This window comes from Nestor notabilis, unplaced genomic scaffold (genome assembly GCF_000696875.1).
Source record: "Nestor notabilis isolate BGI_N333 unplaced genomic scaffold, ASM69687v1 scaffold31730, whole genome shotgun sequence".
Taxonomy (NCBI): domain Eukaryota; kingdom Metazoa; phylum Chordata; class Aves; order Psittaciformes; family Psittacidae; genus Nestor; species Nestor notabilis.
In genome coordinates this window covers 5176-22490 of record NW_009911197.1, presented here as the reverse complement: position 1 = coordinate 22490, position 17315 = coordinate 5176, and the positions used below count along the sequence as shown (strand labels likewise).

The 17315-nt window shown below is 48.1% G+C and overlaps 1 protein-coding gene across 1 annotated transcript in view; it reads left to right on the top strand.

The window, feature by feature from the left end:
* Positions 1 to 13665, top strand: part of TRAP1 (TNF receptor-associated protein 1) — a 21280-nt gene extending 7615 nt beyond the window's left edge. Inside the window, exons 4-17 of the mRNA XM_010013615.1 lie at positions 1973 to 2044; positions 2722 to 2882; positions 4076 to 4185; positions 4383 to 4456; positions 7208 to 7363; positions 7746 to 7866; positions 7998 to 8067; positions 9271 to 9418; positions 9944 to 10129; positions 10694 to 10832; positions 11333 to 11418; positions 11952 to 12097; positions 12481 to 12553; positions 12828 to 13665. Coding sequence (XP_010011917.1) covers positions 1973 to 2044; positions 2722 to 2882; positions 4076 to 4185; positions 4383 to 4456; positions 7208 to 7363; positions 7746 to 7866; positions 7998 to 8067; positions 9271 to 9418; positions 9944 to 10129; positions 10694 to 10832; positions 11333 to 11418; positions 11952 to 12097; positions 12481 to 12553; positions 12828 to 12929 — 1644 coding nt within the window. The 3' untranslated portion in view covers positions 12930 to 13665. The remainder of the gene's footprint in view (positions 1 to 1972; positions 2045 to 2721; positions 2883 to 4075; positions 4186 to 4382; positions 4457 to 7207; positions 7364 to 7745; positions 7867 to 7997; positions 8068 to 9270; positions 9419 to 9943; positions 10130 to 10693; positions 10833 to 11332; positions 11419 to 11951; positions 12098 to 12480; positions 12554 to 12827) is intronic.
* Positions 13666 to 17315: the final 3650 nt, after the last annotated feature.

Sequence of the window (17315 nt, the reverse complement as noted above, 5' to 3'; positions counted from 1 at the left end):
CAAAGGCCTTTCCGCTTTCCCCGTCAGCGGCTGTGGCTGTTGCGGGGGCAGAGTGCTTTGAGCCGAGCTCTCTTTCTTTGTTGCGATTCACCCTCATCAAACTAGTCTCCAGGAACTGCCATTAAACATTTTGCAATAAGTTTGGCAGGGCATTCGGAATTAAATAGCCAAATAAATTCATGGGGTAGGGATATATATTTTTTTTAACATGCTGGAATTTGGAATGACATGCTGTGCTATAAATAGGAGTGGATCAGAGGAGTTAAGGGTTTTGTTCAGGGTCTGGCATGAACAAAACCTGAACCAGATGCTGAAAACTTTTCTTTCTGGCGGCTTCTTCCCTGGGGGAAGGGACCATGTCAGATTCCTGAGATTTTGCCATACTCTGTTTGCTTTTCCTGGCTTTTCATCTCCGGCTGTTGAGATCTTACTGGGCATCATCCTTCTCCTCAGCCAAGTCAAGTGACTGGCCTTACTGTATTTAATCAAGGGAAAGGTGTTGCTGCACTGTGACTGGGGGGGCTGCAGTAAAACGTCTTACCCGCAAGGCACCTCACAAGTTGACCAGTTTGATCCTTCAGTGCAGTTAAACGCTATATCAAACATACGTACTGACATTAATTACTTTGCTAGTAATAAGCCCAGCAAATGCGCCACATGGGTGGTAGAGGTGTGCTGTGCGAGAACCACTCTGGCATCTCACCTCTGAGCCATCTATCAGCAGGAGCTCTGCTCTAGCTCATTTTGCTGACTCTTGCACACTGAATCCCACCCTGCATTAACAACACTGGGAGTATGTTGGCCCGTTCTGGATGTGCAGGCTGCTGTCAGCTGTGGTACCTGTGCTCACCAGTACTGGAGCAGAGCTGAACTTCTCACATGAATGAGATTCGCCTTTCACTTGACTCCTTTTCACACTGCTACTGCCTCATGGAGCGGCTCGGAGAACCTGTAAGAGTAGCTTCTCTGATGTTTCTTGTCAGGTAGAGAAGCTGCTGGGATTTGGGAAGGGAATTTTCAGAAATGGCATCCTGGAGAGCATTAGTCTGCCCTTTGCTCCTGTGGAAGATGCATGTAGAGAAAGTCTGAGAACACACTGGACTACAAAGTGGGAAAGATTTTTGCTGGGGTCCTGTGTGGCCATTTCTAGCTGGAGTTTGCTGTTAACTGTGTTGTCTTGGGGTCATGCAGTTATGTTGTGGGAACAAATGAAGCTGCAGCCCAGTCTCAGGCTTGCTGCAGCGTTTTCTGGATGTGCTGCTGCAGGGTCTGGTGCCTAAGGGGTGTGTGCTAGCAACAGAGAGATGTTTATCTGCACACAAATCTGGATTGAAGTGGGAATGACAACAAACTTCATGCCTTTGAAGCCTGGACAGAGCATCATGCGGTGTGGCTGGTGTTAGCCTGTTCCCACTGCAGTACCCACTGCTTAGGGACCTGGGCATTGACAGCTTCTTGCTCAAGTCTTGTGGAGCATAATGTGAGAGGGAGAGGAGGAAGAAAAAGACAGAGTAGATGGAGCTCAGCAAATGTGGTACTTGTAGACAAGGATCTGCATTACACCGATTCATGGTGTGAGGCATTGGGTCCCCATCAGCTGCTCGCAGCCTCCCCTTTGGACTTGTCCAGGATTGGAAACTCTCTCTGTACATGCACAACACTTGGCACAGGGAGGCTGTGACTGGGTTGAGATCTGTTCCCAGCACTGTCCTGTGCCTGTCTTGGCATGAATTTGTCTTTTCTTGAGAAATGTCTTGAGTCTCTGAGCTTTCTGAACAGCTCCCTTGGAGCTGCATGCCTTTTCAGTCCACTGTCCTGACCATGAGCAGGTAGAGTCACTGCTAGAAGCCTGCTCTTGCATTTACTGCTCAGCTGGCTGGGAGAGAGTGGGAGTCAGAAGTTGTTTGGGTGCTGCTTGCTAAAGCAGTGCTTCTTTACTGATATTTCCACTACAATTGCCATTTGTTTTCAGGACACAGGGATTGGAATGACCCAGGAGGAGCTGGTTTCTAACCTCGGTACCATTGCTCGATCAGGCTCAAAGGTAACTTGGGATGAGGCACCCCTTATCCCCCCCTTAGAAAAGTCTTCTCCAATTACAGCCACTTTTGTTCTCCCAATAATTTCTCATTCTGTTTTGTCCCTTGGCTCCCAACCCAGCTGTGAAATTACACCCCTCTTGGAAGGTGAAACCTACCTCTGGAGTCTTACAGCTCTTAATGGTGTGTGCTGTGGTGCCCAAGCAGCACTAATGGGCCCTGTGTGTAATGCTACTGCACCTGGCTGCCCTTGCTCCCAAACACCTTCCTCCCCAGGCCATCATTATGGAGGAGCACATGTTCCCTCAGCATTCACCCACTGTTCAGGGGGCAGCAGCAGTGTCCTCATAGATGTACCTGATCTTTTTTTTTCATCTCTGGAGTCACTATTTTAAGGTTTCATGCTCCTGATTGACTGAGCCATCACTTGTTTTCCTTTACTGCTTAGTGCCCTAAGCCATGCTTCCCTTTTCCAGAGGTGCAGTCCCCACAGCCCCTTTTCCTTGAGCACTGTCCTCAGGGCACTGAATGTGGAAGCGTGGGATGAGGCTGGGCTGCTGGGCTGGATATCTGATATAGGGCTGCATCAGGGTATGAGGAGCCCAGCCAGAGGGTGGACTGCAGCCTCCTGGTAGTATCTGACATCACTGTGTGCTGTTTTATGTCTTCTTTGTTCCTCTAGGCTTTTCTAGATGCTCTGCAGAGCCAAGCTGAAGCCAGCAGTAAAATCATTGGCCAGTTTGGAGTGGGTTTCTACTCAGCCTTCATGGTGGCTGATAAAGTGGAGGTGTTCTCACAGTCTGCAGAGCCAGGGAGCCCAGGCTACCACTGGTCTTCAGATGGGTAAGGATGCAGAATGGGATGGAAGTGTGGCAGGGCTGTGTCCAGGCCAGGTATGGACTAAAACCTGTGCAAATCAAGATGGGGCTTGTGTGGCTTTCATGACCAGGCTTACTGGTTTAGGTCCTGTACAGATTATACATCACAACAAAGTGTGGCCAGATGTGCCAGGGCAAAAACCATGGGGGCAAACGTGCTTTGTCAGAGCAGGTGTGTTGTGGACAAAGAGAGTACCTGCCTCTCCTTTTCCTTCCCTGCTGGCTGGCAATCATCTCAGCAGTGCCCCAGACTGGAGAGACAAATTTTACCTCTTTGGTCAAGTCATCCCCTGGGTTTTTGCTCAAGGGCACCCATGGTAGGCAGGGTTTGTGCCGTGCTGTGGCTCTGTAGGCACGTGTCTTCTGTGGGTCAGATCTGTGTGCTCATCCTTTGTTTTTTGCTTGAAGTTGCAAACATCAGTGATGGCAAAGCTATGGACTGCTGGACCATGTTGAAATTAGAGCTTCCAGGGTTTACAAGCTCTGCATTCCCTTAAAATCTCCTAGGAATAAAGAATTCACCAAGTTATTTAAATTCTTGAAAAAGCATCTTGTAACTGAGACGTCAGACTGTCTTAGCTGCAGTTAGGCTGCTGTATGCTGCAGTCTGTACTGCTGTACACTTTGAAGGCTTGCTTGTCTGTCATCGCTGCTGCTGGCTCTGCCCTGGGTCAGTGTGCTTACCAGTGTTTGATCCCCATATGGCATTCACTTAGCAGTAGGCAGGAGTGGTCATCCAGAAGGGGCTGTCTTCAGTAGAGCACAGCTGCTTTTCATTGTAACCAGTCACTGCATCCTCCAGCAGAGATACAAATGACAGCCCACAAACAAGTCAGAGCTGACGAGGGAGAACACAGGAGCCTGGGTGTTGCAGTCACTGTAGGAAATGCAGGAGAGGAGCTGAAGGCTGGGCTCAAACAACCTGAACTTTGTTTGCTTTTGCAGAGCATTGTGTGCTGGGTAGGGAGCCTCTGTAGGGAGCCACATGTTTGGGGGGCTTCTTGGGAGCACAGAGAACATTCAGGCATTCCCAACTTTCTGTCGTTTCTGCTTGGCGCTGAAGTATTGTGTGTGCTCTTAATTTAATAAAACATTTTTATGTAATATCATGGATGTATCTGAGGCACAAGATGACACAGGGTCTGTTTCTAATCCTAGTTCAGGAGTGTTTGAGATTGCAGAAGCATCTGGTGTCAGAACTGGGACTAAGATTATTATTCATCTCAAAGAAGACTGCAGGGAGTTTGCAAATGAAGACCGTGTCAAGGGTGAGTGGAGGAGGGAAATGCTGTTATGCTGTTACCTGATGAGGGGCTGTGTGAAGTCTGTTGGTGCTCCATGAGTGGGAAGTGCATTTACAGCATTTCTCATCTCCTGCAACACCTTTCATTTGCTCTTCCTGAAGAAATTCTTAACTGTGTGGTTTTCACAAATGTGACTCTTCTGTGTCTTCTTTGCATTCCAGAGGTGGTGACAAAATACAGCAACTTCATCAGCTTCCCACTGTACCTCAACGGGAGAAGAATTAACACATTGCAGGTGAGCAGGAGGGCTCTTGAGGTCTCTTGTGGAGATGAACCACTGTAATCCCCCACAGGAGACAGGAAACAGCATAGAGCTGCTGCTGTCCTTGGAAATCAGGGGAGGATTGTCCAGGATATCACAGACCCTGCAGTGATGAATGAGTTAGAACAAAAGGAAACAATCTTACAATCATAGAATGGTTACAGATGTTAAATCTCATCTATTTCCGCCCCCACTGCTACAGGCAGCAACACCTCCCACTAGACCAGGTATCTGCAAGCCCTGTCCAACCTGGCCTTGAACACTGCCAGGGATGGGGCAGCCACAGTTTCTCCGGGCAACCTGTGCCACTGCCTCACCACCCTCAGTTTAAAGCCATTCCCCTTGTCCTAGCTCTACTTGCTCTTACGAAAAATCCAGCAGAAGTCATGCCTGGAACTGCTTGTTTGTGTTTGCTGGACAGAATTCTTGTAGATCAGCAAAGTAGTTTTTATTTATAGTTATCCTCTGGATCTTCCCTTAATCGCAATTATTATTTCAGCACTTTATAATACTTACTCTAACTGTTCAAGCCAAGTGACATGTTATGGTGTGGGGATTGCTCATGTTGCTGGTGTGCTGATGCCTCTTGCCTCAGTTCTTTGTCCTTCAGCATGGGGCAGCCAGTGCCAGTGAATGGTTGGCTTCTTTAGTGGCTCAGCTCACAGCCTGAGCTTAAGAGCTCCTAGCTGAGCACTGCTTGATGCATTTTCTGCCCACTTAAAATTATATTGCAGCCAGCTCTATTTTAGTCAGTAAGTTCTTGGCCCAATTGCAGGAGTCGGGTTAAATTAATTATCTCTAAAACAAAAAACTATGAATCATTTTCCTCCAGCATCTCCTTTTCTGGTTGTTTAAAGCTTCCTTACCTAAGAGAGCAGGCAGAGAGCATGTGTGTGGGTTTTTTGGTTGCTGGAATGTGGCACTGAATGCACAAACTTTCAAGACTGCACTTAAATTCATTATCATTTATCTAAGGTTCTAAGTAATTGCTGTTATTAGTCACCATTATTTATTTGGATTCCCACATAATAGTGTTTCTGTTCCAAAGACCTTCTACCTGTTTCCCTCAAATTACAAACCCAGAAAGAGACTTAGACAGCTGTTTGCACTTTCTACCTGGCAATCAATAGAACAGATTCCCTAGAGAAGGGTAGTACTGGAGCAAGGGGTGCTTAATAGAGTCATGTACTTTTATCTTCTTATCAGAAAGTCTGTTTTCCCTTGGGCTGCAGCAACAGCTTTATTCTCATTATGCTCCCATTTCAAGCTTTTTCTTTATCAAAGATCTTGTTCTTGTGGTTTTCCACACATCACCATCACTTCACTATAAACAGAGCCCTAGTTAGTTCCTTGCTGTGGATTTTCCTAGATAAGCTCTTGAATGCTTGCCATGTAGTGGACTATGTGGAGTTAGAGGCTTTTCTGGTGTAAGTGCGATAACTGTAGCTACAAGTAAGCCTCTGGGGAAGCAGCACTTCACCTAACAACAGCTGCTGTAAAGCACCTTAGTACCCAATTGAGTCCGTAATCCTACCTGTGATCCTGCAAACCCTCCAGGACACTTGCGTGAGCTGGAAATATTATGAAGCCACTTGTGGAACAAGGCTTTGAGGTAGAAGAAGCTTTAAGGAGCATGGCAGCATGGTAGGGCTGCCAGGGCCCTGAATCCCTTGGATTCGGGTAGGTGGAGGGAGGGCTGAATGCTCAGTAATTGCTCTGTCACTAGGGCTTGAGTGGCAGTGAGTGACAGTGAGTGTAGAAGGCTTCACCTGGCTGGGGACATAAGATTCTTAGTTGAGTCCCAATGCCTGTTAAATGTGCAGAACCTTGCATGTCTTTGCTAGATGCTGTTCTTCTGCTGAGGTACTGAAATCTTAAATGTGATGTGAGCTTGGGCTGAACGCTTCAGAAAGCCCTGGGGGTTTAGAGCAGCAGCAGGTGGAAAGCATGGCCACGGGAAAGGACCTGGTCTGGAGCTTATGACTTCAATTCACATGTTGGCATGTGAAGTGGTACTGCTGGAACACTGGCCCTGCAGCAGGGATGGCCAGGAGTTCATAAAACATCCCCTGAACTGCTCCAAAACAAATCAGTAGAAAACAAGTAATCCGGGAATTGCTTCACAAGCACTTGGCTGACCATGTGGTGGGATCACAGAACCACAGAATCATCTAGGTTGGAAAAGACCTTTAAGATCATCAAGTCAAACCATTACCCCAGGACTGCCAAGTCCACCACTAAACCATGTCAATAGTGGTAGTGACCTCCATCAGGGAGGCTGGCTGGTTGCAACAGACCCACTTAAACTTTCACTTTTCTTTTGCTTGCTGGTCAGGCCTTGAGATACTTGACCAGTGCTGCCAGTCAGCTGAGCTGTGGTAGCTGTCCAGGATGCTCTTGGCTGGTAGCAAGTGTGAGGCAATGGGAGTTAGCCAAATCCCTTTTGTTTTGGGTTAAACAAAGCTGCCTTATAGGTGTTGCAGGGCCACCTCTATGGGAGGTGACCTGAGGTCAGCTGAGGAGTAGTAATTTGTTAGTCTGTGATAACGTGCCTCAGTCACAGTACATGCCACTGCCCTCGAGCTGTGCAGAGGAGTCTATTTGAAAGATCATACTTTCTTGCTCCAGCATCCTGGAGGGAAAGTGTCACTCTGAAAGAGCCTTGTGCTGTGAAGCCACAGGTCTTGAAAGCTGATGGGAGCTCATGTCTCTGCTCGTCCACAGGCACTCTGGATGCTGGACCCCAAGGACATCGGTGAGTGGCAGCATGAGGAGTTCTACCGCTTCATAGCACAGAGTTATGACAAGCCCCGCTACATCCTGCACTACAAGACTGATGCTCCCCTCAACATCCGCAGCATCTTCTACGTGCCTGAGCAAGTACGTGCTCTTCTGTCCAGGGAACAGGGGGACATCTGCCCAGTTACTCTGAAGAGGAGAGAATAGGAAAGCTCCTCAGGGAAAGGAGGCAGATAAAGCTGCAGAATGGCAAGGAGAAATATCCGGTGTGCCATCTCTGCAGTGGGCTGAGTGCCACAGGATGGTTGTGGGGATACTGAGCCATGGCAGGAGCAGGGAAATGGCTCAAGTAGCTCCCTAAGCAAGACAGCCAAGATTTTGGTTCTCATTGGGTTCAGCACTGGTAGGGAAGACCATAGTGTGACCTGGTCAAGTGGTGCAGCCACAGAGATACTGCAGGCTAGTGTGCAGCTGGGCACCCTGCACAGTGTTGGTGTTACCCTTCTGTCTTTTGTCCCTGCAGAAACCATCCATGTTTGACATCAGCAGGGAACTGGGCTCCAGTGTTGCCCTCTACAGCCGCAAAATTCTCATCCAGACCAAAGCTGCAGATATCCTGCCTAAATGGCTGCGTTTTCTTAGAGGTGTGTGCTGGGACCAGGAATAATGGGCTGTGGACCATGGCTTCCACAGGGGGTGAGGTGAGGGGCTGCCTTGCCTTCCTCCACGTGGCATTCCTCTTTACCTCACTGTTCAAGGTTGCTCTCTGTTCCAGGTGTTGTGGACAGTGAGGATATACCCCTGAATCTCAGCAGGGAGCTGCTGCAGGAGAGTGCCCTTATCAGGTAAGCAAGAGGTAGATCCTGTGGACTGCTGAGGCTCTTCCAGCTTCTTGCTGGTTGAGGAGGGGACATTGTGGGACAGTTAGAAGTGCTTGGAGGGACGCAGCATGTAAGCTGCAGCATTTCCATCCTTGAGAATATAGTTAGTAGTCTATAAAGTGAGTTGTTTCTCAGCCATGTTGGTCACATCTCGAGGTTTGGGAGCAGTGTCCTATGTCATACAATCTGCTGCCACCTGCTTGGGCCACGTGCCCTTAATGTCCTAGGCTGCCTTTCGGTATCTCTGGTCTACAGCAGTAACAGTGGATTTGCTATTTAAAGTGTCTGGTCTGCACCACCGAGTGGTTTGGAAAACAAAACCAAAGCTGTCAGAACTAGGAATCTAGGCTGTACTTCAGTGTCACCATTATTTATGTGTAGATCTTCAAACAGCACCTTGTGCCTCCTGTTTCCAGACTTCCTGCAAAGCTCTGCTGCACTCACACACACATTTGTTTAAAACTGAGTGCCAGCCAGCAGGGTTTTCATTCGGTGCCAAGGGCCAGCAAAGCTGACTGCCCACAGACCAGTGTCCTCTGAAAACCCCTTAGATCTGACTCTGGTTTTTCCTTACTTTTTGTCCTTCAGGTCCCCTCTCAAACATCTGTCATTGTCGGAACTTGGAAGGAAATACACGAGTAGGCTTTTGTTTCTTAGCATTGGTGCTATTATCTTACTAAGTTTGATGGCTAACTTTGTATTCTATGGCTTGTGAAATGTCTCTGTTTTCACTATAGTCACAAAATTAACCCAGTCACTTCACAGTGGATGTTCAGGCCTTCAGAAAGCGTTCCTCCAAGCATAACTCTTTTATAGCTGCTTCCTTCCCATGTGTAAGGGTAGCTGTGGGAGTGAGCCAGATACCCTGTGCATGGTTGATTATGTACAGCAGCATCACTGAGTCACGAGTTACTGAAGATTTGAGCTTCAGCAGTACATTTGTACCACAGCTCTAGCTATCTCTCCAGCCAGGAGCTGCTTTTGACTGAGATACAAAGAGCAGACGTAGAGCCATGAGGGAGAGGAAGCAGTGGACCCAGAGTTTCTTCTTTGTCCTCAGATTCACAAATGCATCTCTAAAACACTGCACAGGGAGAGAGATGTTCACCTAAAACCTCTTGTCTTGGTCTAAGCAGCTATCTTTAGAAAGACTTATTTCTGCTGCAGGAAGCTCCGAGATGTTTTGCAGAAGAGGTTGATCAAGTTCTTCATTGACCAGAGCAAGAAGGACCCTGAAAAATATGCCAAATTCTTTGAGGACTATGGAGTATTCATGAGAGAGGGGATTGTCACGATAGCAGAGCAGGATGTCAAGGTACCAGGAGTCCTGAAGCACTGCAACTGATGGGAAAGATTACTGGCTCCTACCATGACCTGGGATGAGGGGACTGCTACTTCTCTGTGAATCTTACACACCTGTAGCTTGTGTTCCTGGGTCTAACAAGACTTACAGATTCTCTAGGGCCCAAACTCTAGCTATTTTTGACTGGGTGCTGCTTCCCACTTAATTTGAGACACTGCATAGTCTCTGTACCCACACTGTGTTGTCAGCAATTCCTGATGCAATATTAACTGCAGCAGGCAATGAAGGAGGGCTTTCCACTACTATTGTCCTCTGCCTGGATTCCCATTTCCAGGAGAGCTTGACCTACATCCTGTCTAGGTTGCTTTTCTCCTTCCATAATATCTGGAGCAGGAAAGGAGGGACTCGGAGTCCCCTGAGCTTTTTTGCAGGGCTGCAAACAGGCCTGCATGCTACAAAGGGAATTCTTGAGGCTGGGAATGGTCAGATAGAGCTAATGTTGCCTGCGCCCAGCTCAGAGGAGCACATTTCTTCCAGGAGGACATAGCGAAGTTGCTACGTTACGAATCGTCATCCCTGCCCGCAGGCCAGCTCACCAGCCTGACTGACTATGCCTCCCGCATGAAGGCAGGGAGCAGGAACATCTACTACCTGTGTGCGCCCAACCGGCACCTGGCTGAGCACTCCCCGTACTTTGAGGCCATGAAGAAAAAGGACATGGAGGTGGGTGAGCAGTGTGCCAGGGGAGCACCCTGAGCCACTGCATCCCTGGTCAGGGCTTGCCTGGGTCTTGGCGCTGAGCAGGGCAGTGGGGCCTCTGGCAGGCCCTGCCACTGTGGTGTCTTTTCCTGGGGTCCCTCTGTCCACACTCAGGCTGGCTCCTGCAGTGTGAGGCACGGAAAGACCTGTCACACACTGTGCAGGCAGTTAGTGCATCTGTCTGAACCTTCACTGAACCCCAGAGCAGGAGCCTCAGAGCTGCTGTGCAAGGCTGGTAGTGGTGTTATAAATGACCGCTGCAGGCAAGTGGCCCTTTCAGGACCAGAGTCAATGCTGGTTCTCACTTGACATGGGGCAGCAAGACTTGTTAAGCTGCAGACCTGCCACCCATGGTAACAAAGCCCTCTTAGGGTTTGCTTTCATTTGGGGCCCTGAGTGATAGTCACCATGGGGTTGAACCTGCTAGTTTCCTTGTGATGTTCTTGCTATCTGGTGTGGAGTTGTCTTGGGAAGGAGGAAATGCTGTTACATCTCAATCAATATGTTATTGTCCCTGTTTTGGCACAGGTCCTGTTCTGCTACGAGCAATTTGATGAGCTGACACTCTTGCACCTTCGGGAGTTTGACAAGAAGAAGTTGATTTCAGTGGAGACAGATATTGTGGTTGATCACTATAAGGAAGAGAAGTTTGAGGAGAGCAGCCCAGGTATGGTGATGCTCCTCTGCTGCAAACAGTCCTGCTGCCCTGTGTCAGCCAGTGAGGGTACACCTCCTCCAGCGCTCTTGCAGCTCTTGAGCATGCAAGCAAGAGCACTCCTTTCATCCTGCCATTCTCATGCTCTGACACAAATTGAAGCTCCTGCAAATCCCTTTCATCCCATATGATTAAATTAGCACTTTGCTAATTTAAACAGACTGAGTGTTACAGGTGGAGTTTCCATGATTCAAGTTTGAACAACACGCACACATGTGGTGCCCTGGCAGAGGCAGGCAGGCCCTGGGAGGGCATGAGGGTGCCCTCTCTGGGTAGGGCATGGTCCAGGATGAGGTCTTATATGTAGTTGTGTGCCAAGTGGTGCTGCTTTCCCATTTCCACAAGAGAAAAGTAAATGGAAGTATGAAATGGACCTTTACCTGGGAGTAAAGCTCACTGTCCATTGGCACATTATAGGTGCATGCTCAGATGTACTCTCTTTCCCCTGCCAGCTGCAGAACGTCTGACAGAGAAAGAAGCTGGGGATCTGATGGCCTGGATGAGAAATGCCTTAGGCTCTCGAGTCACTGGTGTTAAGGTAGGTATTCTGTGAGTAACTGAGTACAGGAGATCCATGGAGGTAATAATGTAGGGGAAAAAGATGGTGGTTGATAGTAGATCTGCTGCCACCGATTTTTTTTGGACCCTGAGGGAAATTATTTTTCTCTGTGAGTCCTCCCTGTAAATGGCATGGGTGCTGGCATTTGTCATTTGGATGTTTGTTCAGTGTGGCAATGGAAGGACCACATCTTGCTGTAATGAGCAAAACCCATTTTACTAGTTCTGATGCTCAGGTTACCAGAAGAATGGGTTGGTGACTCTTGCCTGTAGACTGGAAAGCCTTCTTGGCAAGGAGTGCTTTGGGTTCAGTTATGAGCTACTGCCTGTGGATCAGTGGGGCCATTTGGGCCTCCAGCTTTCCTGCTGGTCTAAGCACCCCCAGCGGGTTGGGGATGAATCATTTGGAGGCTTGGTGTGGATCTGTGCTGGGGAGACTGAGTCCCTGAACCTCCCCCACCTCTAACCCACATGCACTTTCCATCTCGGCACCGATGGCTGGTTTTGCTGCAGGTGACTACACGGCTGGACACCCACCCTGCCATGATCACTGTGCTCGAGATGGGGGCTGCCCGCCACTTTCTTCGCATGCAGCAGCTGGCCAAGACCCAAGAGGAGCGTGCCCAGCTCCTGCAGCCCACCCTGGAGATCAACACAGGGTAAGGGGAACAGTATGAGTACTAGGAATGGGGCACAGCAAGCTTTCTGGGGTGGCGGGAGAGAGGAGGCAATGTAAGGCTCCCAATTAGAAGAGCCCTTCTTAAGTGCAGGATGTGCTATAGGGCCTTAATTTGTGAGCCTGCGTGGCACAGCTGAGATGAGCCACCCACACAGGCTATGTCCACTCCTCTGGGGTCCATGAAGTTATAGGGACAGGATGGGAGAGAAGAGAGAAGCCTCCAGAGCAGAAGTGAGGAAGTTGGAGCTATTTTGGCCTTTAGGTGGAACCTTTTCTTCGCACCTTGTCTTAGCTGCTCATTCTGGAAATAGATTTCTCTTTGTGTCCAAAAATACCAAGTTTCAGTGTTGCTCTCTCTTTCAGGCATGCTCTGATTAAGAAGCTTAACGAGCTGAAGGACAGTCAGCCTGATCTGGCCCAGCTGCTGCTTGATCAGGTGAGTCAGGCATTCTCTAGAAGTAGCACCATCCTCCCCAGAGTCAGCTTGCAGATCATGTGTGGTGAAGCCCTTGTAGTGGGCCAGAATCACATCCTCCCGTGGTCCCCACTTGGTATTTCTGGTATTTGTTGTCCATGTGTTTTCCTACCAGATGTCCTAGAAGATGTACTTGGTTTGGGCCTGCCAGTCCTGGAGAGTGACACTCACTTCCTCCCCACCTCTCACGCAGCTCACTCTTGTTCCTTATTTAATGCTTTCTTCTCTTTTTCAGATTTATGAGAATGCCATGATAGCAGCAGGGCTGAATGAGGATCCCAGGCCGATGGTGAACCGGCTAAATGAACTCCTCACCAGAATCCTAGAGAAGAACTGAGCCACAGAAGACTGAAGGATGAACTCTGCTGATCTCTCTTCCCTCAAGTGAAGTCACACTTATTGCAGCATCTGCTTGCAGGCACTGTGCAGCGAGGGGATCATGGGGCAGAGGGTCAGGGAGAATGCAGGGGACTTCCAACCCTCCATGCACAGGGAGGAGCCAGTTGTAATTATCAGAGCATATGTCATCAGCCTGTGCAAAGAGTGATGGTCTTAGTGGGAGCAAAACCCAGAGGCTGCTGCTAAAACAATATGCCCAAATTTCTGACACAAGCCTCATTTCATACTGTAGTTTCTAGAAATGGCCTTTCCCAAAACAGATGTTGGCAGCAAGATTTCCAGTTAAGTCTGTGAATGCACGCCCCCCAATCCACTGAATCCCTGTGCACCACTGTGCTCTGAACTAGTGCTGACAGAGTTAATTAATTTGTTAAGAAACCTCCACCTCTGACCAGGCAGGAGTAGTCTGCAGCCATGGAGATAGATTGCTGCCATTAGCAGACACAGATACTGTTGGTGGAGCATGTCAGTATAATCCCATGGCAGAGAAGATCACCGAGCTGCTGGATGGTTGAGTTCATCCTGGTCTTGCTGTGGAGCAAGGGAAGTAACAGGGAAACAGCTTTCCAGTGTGTGGCTTTCTGGAGAGTCTCCAGGGTTTTTGCCTCTTCTGTGGATAAACTGCATGTCTAGCTGATCTGTATTTATGACAAATAAATTCCTCTTCTTTTCCAGATGCCTCCATTCCTCTCTTCCCCTTACTTTGTTGGTCTTTGTGTCTTCCAGCTGGTGATGCGTTGGTTCTTCTCTCTTCAGATGCTGTTCGATTCTTCAGGGCATCAGGTACTGGTCAGTGGTGGAAGAGAGGGCTGTGAAAACAACAGTAGGTAGTAATAGTGTGGAGGGAAAACAGGAGAATCTGTAGCTATTAAATCCTGTTAACCTTGTCTTTAAAAATGGAGTTTGGCCCTTTGAATCATTCCTAAGGAGCAGTGGCTCTTCAACAGAAGAAGCATTTGTAACAGAAAATGCCACATTGGGTTTCTTTCCTTGTGTCTGGTTTACACCATGCAAACTGGTTTACAAGAATTCCTTCTGCTCAGTGGGGGTTCTGAGGCAGCCCTGATATTTGTTTAGCTTATCTTTAAACTGCCAGATTAAGATTCAGGAACTGGATCTGGTTAACTGTTTGGATGCTCTGCTGGACAGGACAACCTCCAGCCCCTTAAGCTAAAGGAAGCCTGGCTATGCGAAGAGGAATGAAAGGGCCTGCTGCACAGGGTACCATTTTAGAAGTTTTATTAGCATGACCTAAAATTTCACTTTTATTCAGGTGCAGAAGAGGAACTTACATGATGGCTTAGAGGGTCACCCCTTCTGATGCATTGTGGCAGAAATAGCATGGGCAGCAGGACCAGGGAAGTGACTGTCCCCATGTACTCGGCACTGGTGAGGCTGCACCTCAAATACTATGTTCAGTTCTGGGCCCCTTGCTACAAGAAAGACATTGAGGTGCTGGAGCCTGTCCAAAGAAGGGAATGAAGCTGGTGAAGGGTCTTGGGAGAACAAGTCTGATGAGGAATGGCTGAGGGAACTGGGGGTGTTGAGACTGGAGAAAAGGAGGCTCAGGGGAGACCTTATTGCTCTCTACAACTACCTGACAGAAGGCTGTAGTGAGATGGGGTCAGTCTCTTCTCCCTGGGACAAGAGGAAACAGCCTCAAGCTGCACCAGGGGAGGTTTTGGTTGGATATTAGGAAAAATTCTTTCCCAAAAGGGTGATCAGGCATTGGAACGGGCTGCCCAGGGCAGTGGTGGAATCCCCATCCCTGGAGGTATTTAAAAGACACGTAGACATTGTGCTTAGGCACATGGTTTGGTGGTAGGCTTGGCAGTGCTGGTTTAATGGTTGGACTCGATGATCTTTAAGATCTTTTCCAACTTAAATGATTCTGTGATTTTAACAGAGACTGAAGAAATCAAAACCTTTGGTGATTTTTCTGATGCTCACAGTGCGGCAGGGGAGTGCATTGCCTGCAAGCTGGTCACCTGGTGCTCGCTGATAGAGTGCCTAAAAATAGCATCTGTTGATGGAATGCCTGGACTGGAGCTGGGTGCTGGTTTATAAAATTGGATGCAGTGAGAAGCAAAGCATGCTTACTGTGAGACTGCTGTGAACTGACACATCTTTAACCTCTCCTGTCCTGGGAATCCTCCGGGAAACCCAGCAGTCCCTGAGGTGATAATATTTTACCATGAGATATTTGTGACTAAAAGATAGGATTTCTGTTACTGGAGTGCAAACCTACCCTTGGTCACTGTACCCATCAAACATACAAGAGGTGGTGATAGTCCTGAGAGCCCCACTGCAGCAAGGAGCAGCAGGATCAGGAGGGTGCTTTGACCCCAATCTCACATACCTCATCGTGACACTTTGTCCAGTGCTTTGTCTAAGCTTCATCACTGCATGCACCAGCAGCCTCTCCGGATCCTCGCCTCTCACACTTCACTTTCCCTTGTATTTTGCAAAGACCTGCATACAGCTGCTGTATGAAGGTTTTATGTGTGGCTAACAGAACAGAACCTAGCAGAAAAGGGGGATGTATGGCATCATGTTGATCAACACAGACTTAAGTGCTGATAGGAACACAGGTGCGTCATTCAAAAGCTAGTCTGTAGGTGAATTTGTGTCTGAAAGGGCCTCCACATGGAACGCCATAGAGGCTTTTAGTAAACCAGCAGCATAAGGGATGAGTTGTTTCAAATGTGATGGGAAAAGGGGGGCATGGGAAGCTAGTTAGAACCTGGCATTTCACTTTCTGCACCGCCTCAAAACTGCAAGCAGAGAAGGCTGGTTCAGATCTTACATCAGAACTTCAGTGCCGTTTGTAGCAGTGAAGCTGCAGTTTCCTGCTCTTCGAGCTCCCATCTCCACTCAGATACTAGGTTACTCATCCCTGAATGTATTTTATCACTAGGCAGTTTCCATCCAGCTCTTGCTCTTCCTGCAGCAGTAGTGCCCTGGATTTTTCTAGCAGATGGAGCTGAACCATGAGTTCCAACAGTGCACAACATAGGGCATGGTGCTCTGATGTGCCCAGCATGGGCTAGTTGTGTCCTTTATTTCCATATTTGCTCTACCAGATTTCCCCATTTCTCCACGGGATGGAATTAGGGATGTCCAACCTGGAAGAATCTCATGGAGCTTATTTAGTTTCCTGGCTGTAAGCAATGCTGAACCCTGCTTTGTGCAGAAAATTGATCTGTCAGGTTTGATTTTTACTGGCACCCTATTAACTGCTGCCTGTCTCTTGTTCTTCCTGGGTTTTGGTTGAGTTTTTTTGTTCATTTTTCTACAAGTTAAACTTTGTGTGCTGACAAACCATTGGTGATAAACAGCATGGCCTCTCCTGCTCTGCCCAGGCTCATCAGTTGTGGAGTCAAACCTATATCCTCCAGGGCAGAAGATGGAAAATATTTATAGGCAGTGAAATCCAGTTTGAAAGGACATTCCTGAGACCTCATGCTTTTAAACTTGGACAGAATCCCTCTCAGTGTCTGGCTCAGGACCTTGAAACTGGACTGGCCCATAAAGTAGTTCACTGGGCCAGATTGAGAACAGTGTTTTCTCTCATCCAGACTTCTGCTGAGACTATCGAGAGTGTCTTGGGTAAGCTCCAGCTCTGTGATTTATGAGCAAACCACAGGCCAGGAATCTGCAATCTAAGCTCCTTGAGCAGCAACTGTTTAAAACATCATGGGAAGAAATGGCCACTGTTTCCAAAAGAAGAAAACTTGGGAGCCATTAATAATGTTTAGCACTTCTGCAGCGCCTCAGAATTGTTAATTAATCCTTCCCGCTCTCCCTGTGAAGTAAGACAGAAATAGTCTTACTGTACAGATAAGCTCTGTGTGGAGTGTAAATAAATTTCCCTAAGAAACACAGTGAATCTGAGTTAGGGATAGCCCAGGACTCGAGAATCCCAGCACGCAGTGAAACAGAACTCCAAGATCCTAAGTCACAAAGACAAGTACCTGCTGGGTCTGGATGAGGCAATCAACACAAATGTAACAGCAACTTCAAGAGCATTGCTGCCCAACATCCTGTTCATTCGAAAATTCTTCCCAGGGCAGTTCTGGGTCTGCCCAACTCTTACCCATTGAGATGATGTGGTTTCCCAGTGACTCCTGGGTTCAAAAATTCCTGGGGTTTCAGAGAATACCTGGAAGCTTATCTGCTTACTGGAATTACCCTGTAAAAAGTCCTTTCCAGCTGCTTGTCTCCTCTATTTCTTGGGAAGAAGAGGATGGCATGCTAAAATCTGTCATGTTCTTTCTCTGCCCAGAACAGCTCACCTCCTGACATCTCTGGAGTGGGTCAAACA